At 65.9% G+C, this 17,583-nt stretch overlaps 3 protein-coding genes across 3 annotated transcripts; 2 read left to right on the top strand and 1 right to left on the bottom strand.

The window, feature by feature from the left end:
* The first annotated feature begins 63 nt into the window (after positions 1 to 63).
* CHLRE_12g495850v5 (uncharacterized protein) lies at positions 64 to 4,740 on the top strand. The gene is made up of 7 exons (XM_001700469.2): positions 64 to 716; positions 1,104 to 1,287; positions 1,637 to 1,705; positions 2,070 to 2,268; positions 2,607 to 2,678; positions 3,073 to 3,171; positions 3,468 to 4,740. Exons 1-7 carry the CDS (start codon positions 635 to 637, stop codon positions 3,561 to 3,563), a joined length of 801 nt encoding a protein of 266 aa, XP_001700521.1. The 5' UTR covers positions 64 to 634; the 3' UTR covers positions 3,564 to 4,740.
* Position 4,741: 1 nt separating this feature from the next.
* CHLRE_12g495800v5 (uncharacterized protein) lies at positions 4,742 to 15,583 on the bottom strand. Its single transcript, XM_043067996.1, has 20 exons — positions 15,521 to 15,583; positions 14,426 to 14,667; positions 14,297 to 14,334; positions 13,484 to 14,171; positions 13,227 to 13,334; positions 12,981 to 13,076; positions 12,723 to 12,824; positions 11,693 to 12,532; positions 11,361 to 11,573; positions 10,595 to 11,227; positions 10,357 to 10,418; positions 9,924 to 10,245; positions 9,367 to 9,723; positions 8,951 to 9,184; positions 8,522 to 8,803; positions 8,238 to 8,364; positions 8,064 to 8,113; positions 7,672 to 7,926; positions 5,505 to 7,449; positions 4,742 to 5,024 (listed from the first exon to the last, which is right to left on the bottom strand). Exons 2-19 carry the CDS (start codon positions 14,519 to 14,521, stop codon positions 6,091 to 6,093), a joined length of 5,862 nt encoding a protein of 1,953 aa, XP_042917995.1. The 5' UTR covers positions 14,522 to 14,667; positions 15,521 to 15,583; the 3' UTR covers positions 4,742 to 5,024; positions 5,505 to 6,090.
* Positions 15,584 to 15,674: 91 nt separating this feature from the next.
* Positions 15,675 to 17,547, top strand: CHLRE_12g495750v5 (uncharacterized protein). The gene is made up of 2 exons (XM_001700470.2): positions 15,675 to 16,368; positions 16,757 to 17,547. The coding sequence occupies exons 1-2, from the start codon at positions 16,189 to 16,191 to the stop codon at positions 16,808 to 16,810; spliced, it is 234 nt and encodes a 77-aa protein (XP_001700522.2). The 5' UTR covers positions 15,675 to 16,188; the 3' UTR covers positions 16,811 to 17,547.
* The last annotated feature ends 36 nt before the right edge of the window (positions 17,548 to 17,583 follow it).

Here is a 17,583-nt window from a genome sequence, read left to right as displayed (position 1 = left end):
CTACCGACGATGCGTGGCAGCAACCCTGGCCCCTCCGAGTGCCGTCCCTTCACCCTCCCCATCCGCCCTATTCTTGATTCGCTGTCGTCAGTAGCTATCATTTTCCATGTCTTCATTTCATCATTTCAACAACTGCCGGCCGCGAAACTATTCCCACCACTCGAGTGCGTCGGTTGGTCGAACAAACCGCCGCGTTGGAGTCGAATTCTGTGCAAATCTGACGGCTCAGATCTTACTTTCCTGGGCTCATGCTGACTCGCCAAGGACTAAAAGGGAGAATGGGAGGGGCCGATGATTGATGTCATGGCGCCACGCTGGCGCCACGGCGTTGACGCCTCGGCGATGAAGAAAGGCCCAACAAGATTCGTGATTTACATGCATGCACAAAAGCTAGCGCTTCTATCACCTATCGGGAGCTGTCGTGTTGCAATTTGCAGAAACTTGTTATCGGGGTCCGGTGCAGAGCAAGTGACGTAGCTGCTGTATTATTGCGTCGAGGCCATTCCACTACCTCTCAGGCACAGAGTTCTGAAAAGCTCCTCTGCGACGTGCCTCCAGACACGGCCCGGTCTCCGGCGTTCTCCTACCCGTTGCGACATAGCTCTCCTCTAGCCTCACGCAGCAGAGCAGCACCATGTCGGCCGGCGGCATTCTGAGGGGCAAGGCGGCGCTCATCACGGGCTCCACGCAGGGCATCGGTCTGGGCGTGCTCAAGGGTGCGTGTCCATGTCCCAGTGGGATGTGCAAGTCAATGTTTCGACGTCCTTGTCAATGTGCCGCGGCAAGCGCACGGGGCTGCAACACTTCAGTAGCTGCAAGCCGCTGCAGGGATGTGTCCAAGGCGAGGGGGTGGGTGCGGATTGCATTGAGACCCGGCTTCACACCGTCCTTGTCGCTTGCGCATGCCCCTGTCCAGCGCGCGGGGCAGCCGTTATGGGATAGCCAAGGCGCGTCACAGGCGTACCGACATGCGGACAGCACTTTACAGCTCATGACACCAGCATCAAGCGTTTGTCACCCTGACTCCAGCGTCCTTCCTCCCACGCCTCCCCTTCCCGGACTCCCTTCCCCCCGCCCTCCCCCGCGCCCACTCCCCTCCACAGCGCTGGCGGCTGCCGGCTGCGACGTGTCCATGCACGGCCTGCCCACCGACCGGCCCAAGATCGAGCGACTGTGCGCCGACATCCAGTCGCAGCACGGCGTGCGGGTGGCCTACTCCGAGGCCGACCTGCTCAAGCCTGCGGCCATTCGTGACATGGTCAAACAGACCGCCGACTCCTTCGGACGGTGAGGGTGGGGGGCTAGGGTGGGTGAAGGCGCGAGGTTGAGAGGGGGGGCAGGTGGGAGCGGGATGGGGCCGGAATGGGGGCGCAGTGCGGGGCACAGGGAGGGGCATCGGCTCGCGAGCAGCGCCTGGGTGCCCACTGGTCCGCACTGGCCGCGGGCTCGCAGTACGGCAGTGCACGTGATGGGTACGGCAGCCCTTCAACTGCTTCTGACACCTCCCACCCACCACCGCCGGCCTGCCCTCATCTTCTCCTCTGCAACCTCACTGGCTACGGCGAATGCAAACCCTGCCCCTTCTCCCTGTCTCCCGGCCTCCCCCTCTCCCCCCTCCCCTCTCCCCCCTGCCCAGCCTGGACATCCTGGTCAACAACGCCGGCATCCAGTTTGTGGCGCCGGTGCACGAGCTGCCCGACGACAAGTGCGTGTGCGCGCATGTGTATGTGTATGTGCATGTGAAGGCGACACCGTGCGTATGGGTTAGATCGCACAAAGGGACAGGGCCTACACAACTGTGCATGCGACTGCTCAAGCAAACAGCGGGCCGGGGTCAGTGTCACCTGGTATGTGTGTGCATTGCGCGCGTGTGTGTGGCATGTGTGTGCCTGTGGGAAGCGGGTTGAACACGGTGCTGGACTGTGTGGTGGGGCAACGCCGGCACGGTGCCCACCAGCGCGGTCGCGGTACCACCGCATCACTGAACTCCCCTCGCCGTCCGCGTCCCCCGCTCCGCCCCGCCGCACTCCTCACTCCCCACCTCCTCACCCCTCGCTCCCCACACGCAGGTGGGACGCCATCCTGGGCGTGTGCCTCACCGCCACCTTCCACGCCACCAAGGCCGCGCTGCCGCACATGCTGCAGCAGGGCTGGGGGCGCGTGGTCAACACGGGCTCCATGCACGCACTGGTGGCCAGCCCCTTCAAGTCCGCCTACAACGCCGCCAAGCACGGAGTGGCGGGATTCACCAAGACCGTGGCGCTGGAGGTGCGGCCAGTGGGGGGCACGGGGCTGGGGCCTGGGGGCGGGGAAGGTGAGGGCGGGGGCCCTTTGTCTGCACGAGCAGTGCAGGTAGACGGGGGAGGCGTTGCTTCCGGGAGTGAATTAATGACTGGGTTCGGGGCGGCTTGCGAGCGGGTGTGGCTTGGCTTGGAGGGCACACCTCCGGTGTATGCGCAGGGTGGGCTGAGCAACCGGCAGTGCAACACCGGGGCCTGCAAGCCCCCCTCCGTCCCCCGCGGGCCCTCCCCCACCTCGACCTTTGCCCCCACGTGTCTTCACCTCACCTCACCCCACCTCGCCGCCGCCCCTGCCCCTGCCCCCAGGTGGCCACCAAGGGCATCACCGTCAACGCGGTGTGCCCCGGGTATGCCGACACCGACCTGGTGCGGAACCAGGTGAGTGGAGTGGCCAGTGAGGTGAAGTGCTAGACAGTAATAATAAGCCGTGACGTGATGCGAAGAGACCCTGAGGAGAGCCCAGAAGGGGCCTTGTGTGGCAGGGGCAGGGGCGCGGACGGAGGCATGCGCGCGTGCACACGTGTGAGCGTGCTTCAGCTGCTTCTATCAGCCCGGGCACCTCAGGCTGGCCCCCCGACCGCTCACCTTGGTGTGTGATTCTACTCACTTGGCGATGCTGCTATGACCGCCAACCACCCGCATGCTTCCTTGGACGGTCACCTTGTGCCTGCCGCTCCCCGTGTTTCACCTTGGCCTGCCACCCCTGCCGCCCCTGCCACCCCTGCCACCCCTGCCACCCCTGCCACCCCTGCCGCCCCTGCCGCCCCTGCAGATCGCGGACACGGCCCGCATCCGCGGCATCCCCGTGGAGGCCGTCATCCGGGACGTGATGCTGGCGGACCAGCCCACCAAGCAGTTCGTGCAGCCGGACGTGAGTACGGCAGATACGGAGGGTGCCGCAGCCCGGGGGTGGGGGCTGGGGCAGGGCCCCCGCAGCACTGGGGTGACGCATAGGTGCGGGTGAAGACCGCCGCAAACACAGGCTTGAGTGCTTTACTGAGTAGCCAAAATGGAACTGCACGGACGCCTGCGAATTGATGGCTGAGTGGAGAGCACATCTGGATCCTGCTGCTAGCCCTCCTGTCCACTCCTCGTCGAGGTCAGGGCGCAGCATCCACACACACACACGCGCGGATCATTGGCCCTGCATGCCCTCACCTACCACAGGACATTGGTGCGCTGGTGGTGCACCTGTGCGGCCCCAACTCCTCGTCTATCACGGGCGCCTGCATCAGCATCGATGGCGGCTGGACGGCGCGCTAGGGCAGCAGTGGCAGCTGCTGGGGAGGCCCGTAGGGGAATGGAGGGGCTGCAGCAGGCGCCGCCGGGGGTTGCAGTAACCCGTAGCGGAGGACGCTTTCACTACCGCCGCCCCCTCGCACGCGCACGTTGTGCGGTTGCCGCAACGCACACGGTGCACATGCTGCAGCTGTGTGCACCAGGCAGGGCAGGGCAGGGCAGGGCAGGGTAGAGCGGGGCAGAGCAGCAGATAGCCGTCGTCCCTTCAATGCGGTCACTCGGCGCCTCGGGGCGAGGCTCAGCAAGGGTAACTTTCGACTTACGGCTTCTTGACTTTCCTACAAAGCACAAGCCAGGGATGAGGAAAGAGATCACATCGCAGGGTAGGCAATTGCATGCGTGATTAGAGAGAGTGTTGCTATTGTGAGGCAGGCTGCCGGGTGACACGAGTAGGCTGCAGGGGCAACACACCGCATCACCACGATGAGCCGTGCAGCTGCGGACGGTGGCGTGGTCGAGAGCAAGGAAAGAGCGGGCAGGCGTGTTAGTTTCACGCTGGCGCCATGAGCCGCATGCAGACAGACAATGTACATACCGTAGTAGAGGCAACAACATTACCATAAGACAGTGCAGCGTTTCGCTCCACTAGGGGGCGCGTGTCGTGCGTGGTATGACGCCCTGGAAACACGCCAGCTTTGCTGGTGGTAATGGATTTTGCAGAGGAGTGCTCTCCCGTAGTCACCTGGCCTTCATGCCAATACTCAAGCTAGCAGCGCCGTCCCGCCGCTGGAAGCATTCCATACAGGGCAGCCGGCCAACTTTAGGCACTGCGGGCAACGCTGGCGCGGCTGTGGGCTCTGGTGCGTTTGTGAGACTGCGCTAGTCACCTCCGCGCCGCTGGGACCTAGTCCCAGGCCGTCGCTAATGACCTGTGCTGCGTCTGGCTACGGTTGGCTCTGCTGTGGCGTCGCGATTGCTAGATAGGCACCTGGTTTGGCAATGTGCCTGTGGAAACCGACCCCGGCTATGTCCGGGCGATGAGGTTGTTCGGCCTCAGACTGTGGAGGGCTCAGCCCCTTTCCCCGTGACCGGGGAACAGTTGTCGCACCTGCACGTTGATTGAGCTCGACTGTGTGTCATCGGCCAAGCGCACTGCGCAACGCCGTGGGGGCATGTCGCCGACTGTAATACTGAGACCCCTAAACGTTGGCCGAGTCCGCCCACAAGGACAGCGCCAAGGCGCCGATCATGCCACCACGCAGCAGTGGGCCTGCCCAGCCTGAGGTCCAGGCTAACGCGCCCCCCCCCAAATCCACCATCCACCAGCTATGGTCACCGCCCAGGTGCCCACGCGCGCCGGTGGCCTGTGACTCCAGCTGGCCAGGGGCATCCGAGGCTCGCTCGCACGCAACAATGATTTTGGTCTTCCCCGGCGATAACCGAAACTGTATGAAAGGGCTAGCGCATAACCAACCGCAGGCGAACCTAGACCGGATGAGGATGCAAGATGATGCGGATCACTCCAGATCACTCCGCCCAACGGCACCGACAGCCCTAACAGTGGGACTGATCGCCCCGTCCCTCTCGTGTTCTACACCTTCACACAGCTCACTCATGGGAAGGCAAGGACTCTCTCACAACACGGTGGCGGGTACTGGCTGGCTGAATGCAGAAATGTCATTTAAGGTTTGTCGGGGTGTCAGCAAAATCCTCATTGCGGACTGCATGCACAGACTGTATTGAAGGTCGTGAAGACCGGTCCCCTCGTCCCCTCGCGCTGTGGTTGAGGCGGCATTCGCGCTGCTGAGTGCTGAGAATGTGTGTATGCTTGCCTGATATATGAAGAGAAGGCCGGCGGTCATGGGGGCGGAGCGAGTGGGTGGAGTAGGAGGAGAGGGAGCGGTTCTCGGGTGCAACGCCGTTCGGCCTCAGTCGGTGATGTGAGCTGTCAGTCGTGCGGTTTACTCAGCGCTAGCCCTCTTACACCGTCCCGGTTATCACTTGTACTAGGCGTAGACCAAACACAGTGTTGCTTCGCGTGGGACCGCGGCGTATGCGGTAGAGCCATGGATGCCCCCGGTCGGCTGGGCAAGTGGCAGTCCGCTGGCATGGGTGGGCTTTAAGGCGAAGGCGAAGAATGACAGCAGCACCGGAAGCCAGGACGCACCGCACGTAAGCCCGGCAAGCGGACGCATGTCATGATGGAGGCTGCAAATGCAACAGCTAGTTCCGCGCCTTCAATAACATACCGTCTTGGTATTCGCCTGGCCCCTGTGCTCTCTAACATACCGTAGCTCGCAGTTTCGCAATGCATGCAGTGAGTCCGAAGTACCGCCAGTGACTACACCCGTTCCCACTCCCCTCCTTTACAGCCTATCCATGCACTCTGTCACGCTCCCTCGCTCAGCATTCCTCAGTGTACCTCTCTTGCGGGATCGCATGGAAGATGCCCCGCCGTTGCGCAAGGCCATGTCTATATAGTCCAGGTTCTCCATCCAGGAGCAATCCAGGACTCTTTAGGGGTTAGGGCAAAAAGCGCCTGATTGAGTCCCTACCAATCGCCCGCATATGCCGGAGGCTTTGCGGGCGGCGCCGCCGGCGCCAGTGCTGCTATCGTGCCCGCCGCGCCCCCGTATAATGCCGAGGAAGATGGCGGCCCCGACACAAAGCCCATCGCGCCAGACGCCGCCGGCCCTGACGCCGAGGCCGGGCCATGCGGCGGCACCTGCTGCAGCACCTGCTGCAGGTCGGGGCCGGCGGGGGCGGTGCCGCCTGCGGCGGGGTACTGCGCCGCCGTGTAGCCACCGTAGGGCTGCGCCGGGGGGCCGAGCTGAGGGTAGTGGGCAAAGGGTGGCGGCTGGGAGTATACGCTGTACGAGGTGGCTGGCTGCTGCTGCTGCTGCTGCTGCTGCGGTGGTGGAAGCATGGAGCTCGAGTAGGGCGTGTGCGGGAGGCCGCTATGCTGCTGCTGCTGCTGCTGCTGCTGCTGCTGCCAGGCGGGTGCCGCTGCGGCCATGGAGCTGCCACCAGCTGAGGCAAAGCCGCTGGGGCCGCTCAGGGTATGGCCGTGGGCATGCAGGTAAGAGGGAGTAGCGGAGTGAGGCGCCAGGCCGGCGGCACTGCTGGTGCCAGCAGCTGCAGACCCCAGCGCCGTGCATGCAGCGGCTGGCAGTAGGAAGGGCGGCGGAGCAACCGCAGCAGAGGCACGGGGCAAGGGGGAGGGCTGGTGTGGCTGAGGCGCTGCGTGAGCGGGAGTTTGCAGGTTGCTGGAAGCAGGAGCGGCTGCATCGCCCAACTGCTGCGGCGCGGCAGCTGCTGGCGACGCCGGTGGGGAGCCCGCGCTGAAGCTGCCGGGCGTTGCCGCAGCACCAGTAGCAGCACCGGGGGCAGCAGCCCCATGCGCATCTTTGCCACTGTGATGCGTCCACGAGCTCCCAGCAGGCGAAGCCGGCGGCGGAGCAACTGCCGGCCCCTGCCCCGGCAGAGCGGGTGCCGGCAGGCCTTGCTGCTGTGCCTCCCACGCCTGCTGTTGCTGCTGCTGTTGCTGCCGCTGCGCCGCCTCGTCGCGGCTGAGCAGGAACTCCACCCACTGGTCCGCCAGAGAGTCGCCGCCGCCCGGGCCGCCGCCGGCCCCCGCCCGGCCGCCACCCCCGCCGCCCGCCAGCATGCGGCCGGCGCCCGACATGAGCGCCATGGGGGCGCCCGCCACGCGGCTCAGCAGGCCGCGCCGGCTGCCCAGCAGGCCCAGCGTGCTGCGCTCCTCGTCGCTCATGCACAGCATGCGCGCCATGAGCTGCAGCACATCGCGCGACTGGTTGCGTTGGAAGTAGGTCAGCAGGAGCTTGGCCACGATGCGGCGGTCCACCATGGCGTTGGTCTCGCTGTGCATGGCCGCGGCCTGGGCCACCGCCTGCGAGGGAGCGCGGCAGCAAGCGGGTAATGAGCGGGATGAGGAGCGGATCAGGTGCGCCTCAACCAACGGGCCTGGGGAGTGATGACGCCCAACCTGTCCAGGTCCACAGTAAGCTCCCCGCCGTACGTGCTGGAGTGCATTCCGTGTTCAGAAATTGCAGTTCCGTCGCTATCCTTGCCCACAACCAAACCCGAACCGGACCACGCCAAGGCGCCGCACCTGGTCCAGCGCGCGCCGCAGCATGGCGCACTCCTCCGCCATGCGCGCCTCCGAGGCCGCTGCTGCCGCCAGCTCGCCGCGGCAGCGCTCCACCTGCCGCTCCGCCGCCTCGCGCCCCGCCGCCGCCGCCGACACGGCCTCGTGCGCCGCTGCAAGCTCCTGTTGGAGCCGCGCTGCACGATTGGCGGTGGCGCGCACCTCGAGCCGCAGGTGCTCCGCCGCGTCGCTCTCGTAGGTCAGCTCGCCCAGAGCCGCCTGGCGGGGACGAACAAAAGAGTTGGGTGCGCGGAGGTCAAAAGCGAGGCGTGAGATACGGTATCGACAATCAACACATTCAAGCAACAGCAGTACCCCGTACCCCGCCCTCAGCCCCTTCCCCCACGCGTGCACACCTGCAGGTTCTGGATTTCGGTGTCCTTCAAGTCCAGCGCCTCCGTCAGACCTGCCAAACCGGCAGCAGCACGACTCATCATCACCGCGCCCTGGAGGCGCCAACACAGCGGTTGGAACATGTGTCCCGGTCGTCAAAAGGAGCTAGGGCGCGAGTGGACCCGCTGTGTACTCACTCGCCACCTCGGCCTCCTGCCGCGCCGCTGCCGTCCGCGCCGCCTCCAGCGCCTCCCGCAGCTCCGCCAGCTCGCCCGCCACGCGCTCCTCCGCCGCCTTCACCTCGGCCTGGACGCGCCAGCCGACCTGTGAGGCAGAGGCGGGCAGGTCACAGTGCGCATGCACATGTGATGACACGGCGCATTTTGCCACCAATCCCATCTACATCCATCCCTCACGTGCAACACACCATCGTGTCCATAAAAATGCCCCACAAACAGTCGTCTCCCCAGCGCCCCCGTACCTTGTCCTCCTCCTCCTCTTGCTCCGCCATCATCTGCGCCTTGAGCCGCACCAGCTGTCCCTTGAGCCGCTCGCGCTCGCCCTCTGCTGTCTCCAGCGCCGCACGCAGCTCGCCCACCTCCGCCTCCAGCGCCGCCACCACCGAGTCCGCCGCCGCCGCCAGCGCCTCCGAGCCTGCCGCGGTAAGGTCCCGCGGCAGGTGTGTGCCGGGCGCGACGTGGCCGTTGGCGGTGGCGATGGCGGACAGGGACGGCGAGAGCACCTTGCTCTCCGTCCGGCTCACCTGCAGGCGCACGGCAAACAAGCACACGGCTCACAGCGGCACGGCGCAAACAACATGCACACACACCACTGCCAGTCCCTGCAACCCTGCACCAAGCACCCCAATGCACGTTTTCCGCCAGCCGCAACCCCATAGTAATTCACCTACCAGGTTGGGCGTGTGCGCCGCCGAGTTGGCCGCCACCACCGCTGCCATCTCCTCCCGCTGCGTCGCCAGGTGCTGCTGATACATATGCGTCAGCTGCCGCAGCTCCGCCTGCGCCGCGTCGCGCTCCGCTCCCGCCGCCGCCAGCTGCGCCGCTGCGGCGCGCGCCTCGTGCTGCGCGCGCGAGGCGTCCGCGGCGGCAGAGGCCGTCGCGGCGTGCGCTGCCTCCAGCTGGGCCTGCACGGGGCACGGGCGCGAGACGTAGGCAGAGCGTCGCAAGCCAGCGACACTGGATCCTGACCTTGTCGCGAGGCGAAATTAATCAGATTCCATTAATCCAGGCCGCCCGCAACCCATGTGCCAAGGTGGCAAGGTGCGGCCCCACGGTACTAGCAGAACACGCTGTCCCACCCGCGCACCTGCAGCCGGCGCGCCTCCGCCTGCAGCCGCATGAACTCGCTCCTGGCCGTCGCCAGCTCCCGCTCCGCAGGGCTGTCGTGATCGCCGCCGTAGCCGTAGCCGCTGCCGTGCTGCTGCGCGCGCTCCAGGGAGGCCTGCAGCTCGCCCACCTCCCGGCGCAGCGCCGCCTCCACCGCCGCAGCGCCCGCCGCCGCAGCCGCCGCCTCGCCGCGCAGGCGCTCCGCCTGGGCGCGCGCCTCCGCCGCGGCGTCGGCGTCACGCGCGGCGGCCTCGCTGGCGACGCGCAGCTTGTGCTCGAGCTCGGTGACGGCCAGTGCGCGATCTGACAGCTCCTTCTTCCAGAACATGTCGCGCTCCTGTGAATCGTGCAAGGTGCCGTTTAGATTGCCACGGTTATAAGCGCCGTACGAGTGCCCAGGGCGTTTGTGCAAAGAGGGCGCGCCGTGGTACCCTTCGTCAGGGCCTGTCGTCCTGCATCTGCAGTGCCCACCCAACCTACATCACCCCAACCCACTGCAACTGCTCGCAGTGAACAGTCCAGGTCGAGGCTTCGCACCTGCAGCACAGTCTGGGAGCGGTTGGCCTGCTCGTCCAGCGCCGCCTGCAGCGTGGCCACCTGCGTCTGCAGCGCGCCCATGCGCTGGCTGGCCGCCGCCAGCTCCGCCAGCAGCGCCTCCGGCCCGCCGCCCGCCGCCGCCTGTGCCGCCAGCGCGGCGTTTGACTGCTGCAGGGCACCGTGCGCCGCCTGCAGCTGCGCAAGCGCCGCGGCGGCTTCTGCCGCTTGCGCTGCAGCCGCATCACGCGCCTCGCCCATGCGTTGGCACTGCGCCGACAGCTGCAGCTGCTCCGACTCGGCGGCATTGGCCGCGGCCTCAAGCCTATCGGGCGACAGAAGCAGCACGTCAGCATGTGTGCGATGTGTCCACAGCAGCATATATAGGCACATGCGCCGGTGTTGCCCTGTGGTGGACAGGCCCCCGCTGACCTACCGGCTGCACTGCTCGCGCTGTCGCGCCAGCTCCGACCGCGCGGCCTCCAACTCGCGCTTCGCCTACAGGTACCGAGGTACAACAAGCGTGTAGGCGGTAGGGATAGACAGGCGCGTCTGCTCACATGACGTGCCGGACCCAATTGCCAACGCCGATACGCCGGCTCTCTAAAAGCTGCACCCACGCCCAGTCCACAGCCCTAATCAGGTACTAGCCAGGTCAGGCCACACCCACGCACTTGCTCAGCCGCCGCGCGCGCCTCTTCCCGCGCCGCATCTTGCTGCGCCGCTGCGCTGGACGCCTCATCGCTCAGCGCCACCAGCTGCTGCTTCAGCGCCGCCACCTGGCGCTTCGACGCGCTCGCGTCCTCCTCCGCGGCCGCGAGCTTGGCCTGCAGGGCAGCGACCTCGGCCTGCATCTCCTCTGCACGGGCTGACGCGGCGGCTGCCACTGCCTCCGCTTCCGCCAGGCGCGCGCGCAACGCGGATGCCTCCGACGTGGCTGCCGCAAGGGCCGCCGCGCCGCCCGCTACGTCGGACTCCTCCTGGCTCCGAAGCGCTGCCAACGACGCCTGCAGCTCCCCCATCTCGCGCCGAAGCTCAGCTGCTGCTGCCTCGGCGGTTGCCACCGCTGACTGAGCATCTGCCACCTGCCGCTGCAGCCACTCGGACTGCGCCTGCGCCGCGGCCAGTGCTGCCTCTGCGGCGGCACGGGCCGCCTCCACGTCCGCCACTCGCGAGCTCGCCTCGTCGGCGCGCGACTGCGCGGCTGCGGCGGCCGCCTCTGCTGCGGCAGCACGCGCTTCTGCGGCCTCGCAACGCGCGCGTGCCTCCGCTGCCGCGGCTTCCGCTTGCGCCGCGTGATTCCGCTCCTGAAACAAGCACGATGGACAGAATCTGCTTCACTTCTATGTAACAAGTATTGCAAAACACAAGGCTCGAGCCAACATACCAGTACGTTGAGATGCCCCCAAACACCCGCTCCAAGGCAACTACGGTGCCCACCCGGTCCGCATCCGCGGTGGCGCCGCTGGAGGCCACGAGGAGCTCCGTCTCTGCCCTCTCCGCCGCCTGCCGCGCCTCCACTGCCGCCGTCTCCGTCGCCGCCAGCTTGGCTTCCGCGGCTGCGAGGCTACTCGTCGCAGCCGCCAGTGCCGCCTCCGCCTCTGAGAGCTTTCTGCGTGTTGCTGTGTGCGCCATCTTCTCCTCCTCCAGCGCCTGTGAGGAGAGGAAATACCAAAATTATAATGCTAGGGCTTAGCAATGTGCAATGCGCCCGCGTACTCCGACAATCTCAACACCTCTCAAGCGCCTCCCTGTCGCCGAGGCAGCCCCACCTGGCGGTGCTGCAGCCCGAAGCGCTGCTCGTCCTCAAACAGCTCCTTCATCATCTCCAGCTGCTCGCGCATGCTCGCCAGCGCGCCGTCACCGTCCACGCCTTCACCCTCACCGGCAGATGCCGGGGTGGCCGCCGCAGCGGCTGCAGCACGGGCCGACGTGGCCGCCGCCTCTGCCTCCGTGGCGCGGGCGGATGCCGCCTCCGCCGCGACCCGCTGCTCTGTCAGCTGCCGCTCCAGCTCCTCCACCTGGAGCCGTAGCTGCGCGGCGGCCGTGTCCGAGGCGGCGCCGCGACCGAAGGCCGCCTCCAGCTCCTGCCGCGCTCCCGCTAGAGCCTCCTGCGCCGCAGCCAGCTCGCCGCGCAGCTCCGCCTCCAGGGCTGCTACCGCCGCCGCGCGGCCCTCCGCTGCCTCCACTCGGGCCTCCGCCGCCTGAGCGCGGGCCTCCGCGGCCTTCGCGCGGGACTCAGCCGCCTGAGCGCGGGACTCGGCCGCGGCGGTGGCCTGGCGTGCCGCAGCGGCCTCGGCTGCAGCGGCCGCGCGCGCCGCCTCCACCTCTCCAGCGCCTGCACCCGCCTGCTCCTGGGCGTCCCGGAGCTGTACAGCCGCCGCCGCCTCGGCTGCCGCGGTAGCCTTAGCCACAGCAGCTGCCAGCTCCTCGCCGTGCCGCCGCACGGCTGCCTCAGCCGCCGCCCGCGCGGCCGCAACATCCGAGTCCAGCGCCGCCGCGCGGCGCTCTGCTGCGTCCGCCGCCGCCTGCGCCGCCGCCAGATGGGACTCGATGCGGACTTGGAAGGCGGCCGCGGCCTTTTGGGCCTCTGCCTCCGCCACTGCATCAGTCTGCTTTCCCGGTCAGGGATGAAGTCCGCACCAGGGCAACGGTCCGTGAGCTCCTTTCAGCTTTCGCGGCAGCCATTGCTTGCGGCACACCTCAACCAACAAAGGCAAACCTGCCAGAAACATTTGAGCCGAACCACCGTAATGCGTGCCTGCGCAAACCGCTCTCTCCTGACGTCCTGCAACCACACACCTTGTGCACGGTGCCGTCGGCCCTGTGCCGCCGCGAGGCTGCCTCCAGCTGTGCCTGCAGACCCGCCATGGCGCCCTCCAGCTCCGTGACGCGAGCCTGAGCCTGCAGGTGCAGCACGTGCGCCCGCCCCAGCAGGTCGTGTTACGGTACGTGTGCCTGAGAAGTATGTTGACCCTACACACCAGATGCCGCTTCGCATGGCGGCTGACGCGGCCTGCTGACGACTCCAGAACCCAAGTACTGCCCACCCGCGCCCACCTGCGCGGCCGCGCCTCGCTGCGCCTGCAGCTCCGCCTTCCAGAACGAGTCGTGCTGCGCCACGTCCGCCGCGCTGCCGTCCAGCTGCTGCTCAGCCTGCCAGCGGCACACGCGAGGGGTCACACCGTGGGGCCAAGACCTCTTACATGGAACCAACACCCGGCAGTCATGGCTGCATCGTACTACTGTCATGTCGCTGCCCCTCGTCCCCCACGACGTTGCCGCCACCGACACATCCCCACGCACCTGCCGCAGCTTGGACGTGGCGCGCTCCAGCTCCCGCCGCGTGGCCTCGTGCGCGTGCTGCTCCGTCGTCAGCTCCTGACGCAGCAGCGACGCTGTCTGGGACTGGGCCTGCGTGTGTGCAGCGCGGATAAGGGTCGTGCCAGCACGCCCTGTCTCCCGGGCATTGATGTACAGAACCGGCCCTCAGCACGCTGAGCCTCCTCCTCACTTGCCCCTCTCTCCCTCCTACCACGCCCTGCCCTGCCCAGCTCAGCCACCTGCAGCATCTCCGCGCTGTCCTCCGCGTCCTGCAGCGCCCGCCGCAGCCGCGCCACCTCCGCCCCCAGCGCCTCGTTCTCCTCCGCCACCTCCAGCAGCTGCGCCTTCAGCAGCTCCACCTGCGGTCGGTGCCGCGCCACGTCCGCCGCCTCCTCCGCGCCCGCCACATGTGTCGCCACCTTCTGCAGCACACTGGTAGCGGAGCCGAAGAACGACAGCGCCGAGCCCGCGGCGGTGGTGGTGGCGGCGCCTAGCAGGTTCAGGTTCCGGCCCAAGCCCGCGCCCGCACCCGAAACGCCGCCGGGGGTCGGGCCGGCACCTGACGGCGCCTGTGACTTTGGTAACTGCTCCTGATGCTGGTGCTCGGGTTGGACTGCGTCCGTGGTGTCGACAGGCAATCCAGGCGGGCTTGCTGTGCGGGGCCCAGGACCGCCAGCGGCAGGAGCATCCGCGGTGAACGGGCCGTGGGCCGTAGCGCTGGAGGCGCCGCGGGACGCCGAGGCTTCATCCGTGCCGTTGCTAGGCCCATAATTATAGGTCCCGATCGGCGTGCCTGCTGGCCTGCCGCTGCTGGCCGCGTCGTCGGCGCGGGAGCTGACCGGGGGGTGGTCCCCAAAGGAACCGTCTGCGTCGGGCAGCTCGCCCTCGCCTGGCCCGTATGCCTGGTCGAACGGTCCTTTCGCGTAGCTGCGCGTGGGGCAGAGGGGAATGCTTGCGCATATTACCCATGGCAGGTGCGAGACAAGCTGTTGCAAGGTACGTGACAACGCACGATCAATTCGATTCCTGAGACAGCGCTGCACCGCACTTACGTTTGATATCCAGTGCCATCAGCACCTGGAGCAGCGTCCTACAATGACACAGGAAAGGCCAATGAATTCGGGCTTCACTAGTTCTGCGCGCGAAGGACTTCTGCCTCGATTTGAGCCCACGACGCGTACCTCTTCATCCTCCTCGGGACCCCTGTCCATTAAAGCATTCGTCACATTGTTCGCCAGATTCGTGGCTCGCGCCAGCACCGAGTTAACACCCCACATTGAAAGTCGCTCTCTCCTTCTGGGCGCCGCTGGGAAGGCAGCTGCGCTACGTTATATGCACATGTTAATGCTGTATGTACCTGTTGTCGGACTGAAAGCGACTGGAAATAGCGAGGACAGATTGGTTTCAAACAGCACGAGGTGACCTGGTGGTTATTATGCTTATGCTGTCGATGCAAGTGAAGCTGTGGACAGCTTGCAAACCACTGGGCATTGTGTGCAACATGCCCCATGCCTGAACCCGCCCCAATCTAGTTCAACACAGCCCCTGCCGCCCTGCGCCGCCCTGATGCGCACCAGACCGAAACGTCTGGCCTCCTCACTTTTTCTACAGTGCATAACGGCCAGTACATGGGCAGCAGGGGGCGACGGCGGGGGGGGGCTGGACAAGTGGACGAGTGGACGAGTGGACAGCGCAGGCAGGCGTGTGGATGTGCCTACGCGGAAAAGAAAGGTGGCTTTCCCCCTCAAGTGACACCGCGCGTCACGTTGGTGCAATGTCTGAGGCCAAAGCGGCCGAAGTTTATAAACCTACCTCATCTCCCGGACCGGAGTGTTGTGGCTAGCGGATTTCTCGCTAAACTTGGAAAGGCACACGCTCGGACCATGATGATTCCCCCGGCGAACCTCCTTGCCTCCCCCCTCCTCGCCCTCCCTGCCTCCCCCGTGCTCGTGCTCATGAGTTTTCCCTGCCGCCTATCCTTCCACAAGAGGCAATAGCAGCTAATAGTACGTGGCGCCCGACCAAAGTACGTGGCGCCCGACAAAAAGTTGGTTTCCCCCCCCCCCGCAAGCCTCATCAAGCCGGTCTGCAAGGCAGCTGGCGCTGATGCACCGGAAAAGTAGGAGGCCCCTGATGAGGGAATGTGCGTCACCCAGCGCCGATCTGCGAGCCCATGTTTCGAGTGGCCCAGTATGGCTGTGCAGACAACCCCCTCCCCCAAATAGCTCATCCAGCCTGGCCAAGCCCTCGATGCTGAGCATGGGCACCATGCGCACCGGCTACATGCGCGCGCTGGACTACAGCATGGGCGCAGGCATGGGCATGGGGCGCGGGCTCCGGCGCGGGCTTGGGCGCGGGCGTTGGAGCAGCCGAGCAGGCATGGGTAATTGGGCATGAGCTCAGGCAACCGGCCCCAAATGCTGCGCACACACTTGTTTTGTGTTTATTCAAACATAAATAAGCTTGTAATATGGCCACCGGGCTAGTATTAGGAGCGCAGGCGCAAGCACGCGTAGCACCCGGTCTGCTGGCCTGCTCACTGCGATGTCCAGCACGTCTTCAAGGCGTCAGCAGGCGTCATTCACGTCGTCTTGTAGCTTCTATTTCGGCTGCCACAGCACCGCAGGGGCAGGGGCAGGTGCTGCTCGTCGCGGAGTCTTCGCAAGCGAAAGGCTGCGTGCCCTGCTATCGGGATCCTACGCAGCCACCGTGCTGGATTCCACCACTTATTGTCATCGGGCTGGCGACGCTGTTCTCCGCGGTCATCCTTAAAAACCGCAAGCGCAAGCCGGCCGTGACGGAGACGGATGAGCTTCAGCCTATTCCTCCCAGCCCTCAGCAAGACCCGCGCAGCTACCAGCGGGCGCTAGCTCGGACGCGTCAAGCGGCAGCGGTCACGAAGGCAATCGCATTCCTCAAAACTGGCGAGCCCGCACGTGCGTACATGGAGCTGGGGAAGGCGCTCGCGGAGAACAGCATCTGCCGCTCGCCACTGCTGGATGGGGCAATCACTAAGGCGGAGCTCGTGGAGCTGTACAAGCTGCACCTGCAGAATGCCGAGGTGCCGCCCAACTTCGCGGTGCTGCTGCAGCTGCAGGAGATGCTGGGCATTGGGCAGGAGGAGGTGAGGTGCATCGGCAAGTAAGGGCATCAGAGGGGGAGCGAGGGTATGGAGCGCTTCTTGTGCGGGTGTGTGGGGGGGGGGGGTGGAAGGGGTTCCAACAATACTTCTAGGGGGGTCGGGTGAGCCACATCGGAAGCGCCCATTGGAAGCGCCTAGAAGCGGGTTCGGGTCACAGTTATGTACGCTATGAGAAGAGCCACGGTGTTATGGCGACCAGGGACGGTTGAGCCTGACAAGGGGTGGCTGGGTCGGGCGCTGGAGCCGTGGGCTGGACCTCCAGGGCTGGACCGACACCGGGGCAGCAGCGGGGACACCGCACTACGGTATAGCCCCGCTGCGGTCGCTGATTCCTGCCCTGAAACCGCATGTGCCGTGTCATGCTGTGCAGGCGGAGAAGATTGAGCTGGACCTGATGCAGACGCCCGGGGCCTTCAGCATCTGAGCGGCGCAGGAGGGCAGAGCGGGCAGCGCAGCGGGGTGACAGCTGGCGCTGAGTAGGCGTGTGTGGCTGGACAGGTATAGGGTGCTGGCGGAGACGGATGTGCGGATGGTGCGCAGTTGGCGGTTTGGCCACAATTTCATTACTATGAGGCTGCCCCTGAGCTACTGAATGGCAGGTGAGCGCATGTGTAGCAATCGAGCAAATTGCCGGGGCATAGCCGCATGAGTTGTGACACCTCGATGGTTTCTATGGATATGATTTGCCGGCGATTGACCCGGCCGCTGAGAATCAACTGGGTGGTCTGGCTGGTCTTGGCGTGTATGCTGGGCCGCTGACAGCGCTCTCACGCAGGGGCGCTCTCACGTCACCACATGAGCGCGTGCTGGTGCGACAGGCCGTGGTACCATTCTGCATACAGAGAAGTGACAAGGCATGGCTTCCGGTTGCGCCGGATGGCATTAAAGTGTTGGGTCACAATGGCAGGGACTTGGGCTCTTGTTACTTTGTCACATGCCTGTGGCCGCCTGACTGCCGGTGGCGAGGCTCATCGCCGCCACCGTCTTTACGGCGAGTAGACGCTTGAAACGTGACCATCTGCAATTCTACAGCGTACGGATGTCCAAGTGCGGTATGAACGTAGGAGAGCTCTGGGCGAGATGGTCAGGCGGCACTTGGCACCGTCTTGACATGCTGCTGTGCGTGCAACGACGCGGGGGGAGCGGTTGTAAAGTCACTATGAAGCTTGACACGGCGATCCGGGAGGGGGGGGGTGA

Source organism: Chlamydomonas reinhardtii, chromosome 12, assembly GCF_000002595.2.
Source record: "Chlamydomonas reinhardtii strain CC-503 cw92 mt+ chromosome 12, whole genome shotgun sequence".
NCBI classification, from domain to species: Eukaryota; Viridiplantae; Chlorophyta; class Chlorophyceae; order Chlamydomonadales; family Chlamydomonadaceae; genus Chlamydomonas; species Chlamydomonas reinhardtii.
The sequence above is the reverse complement of the archived record's forward strand: the minus strand, read 5'-3'. Positions and strand labels throughout refer to the sequence as shown.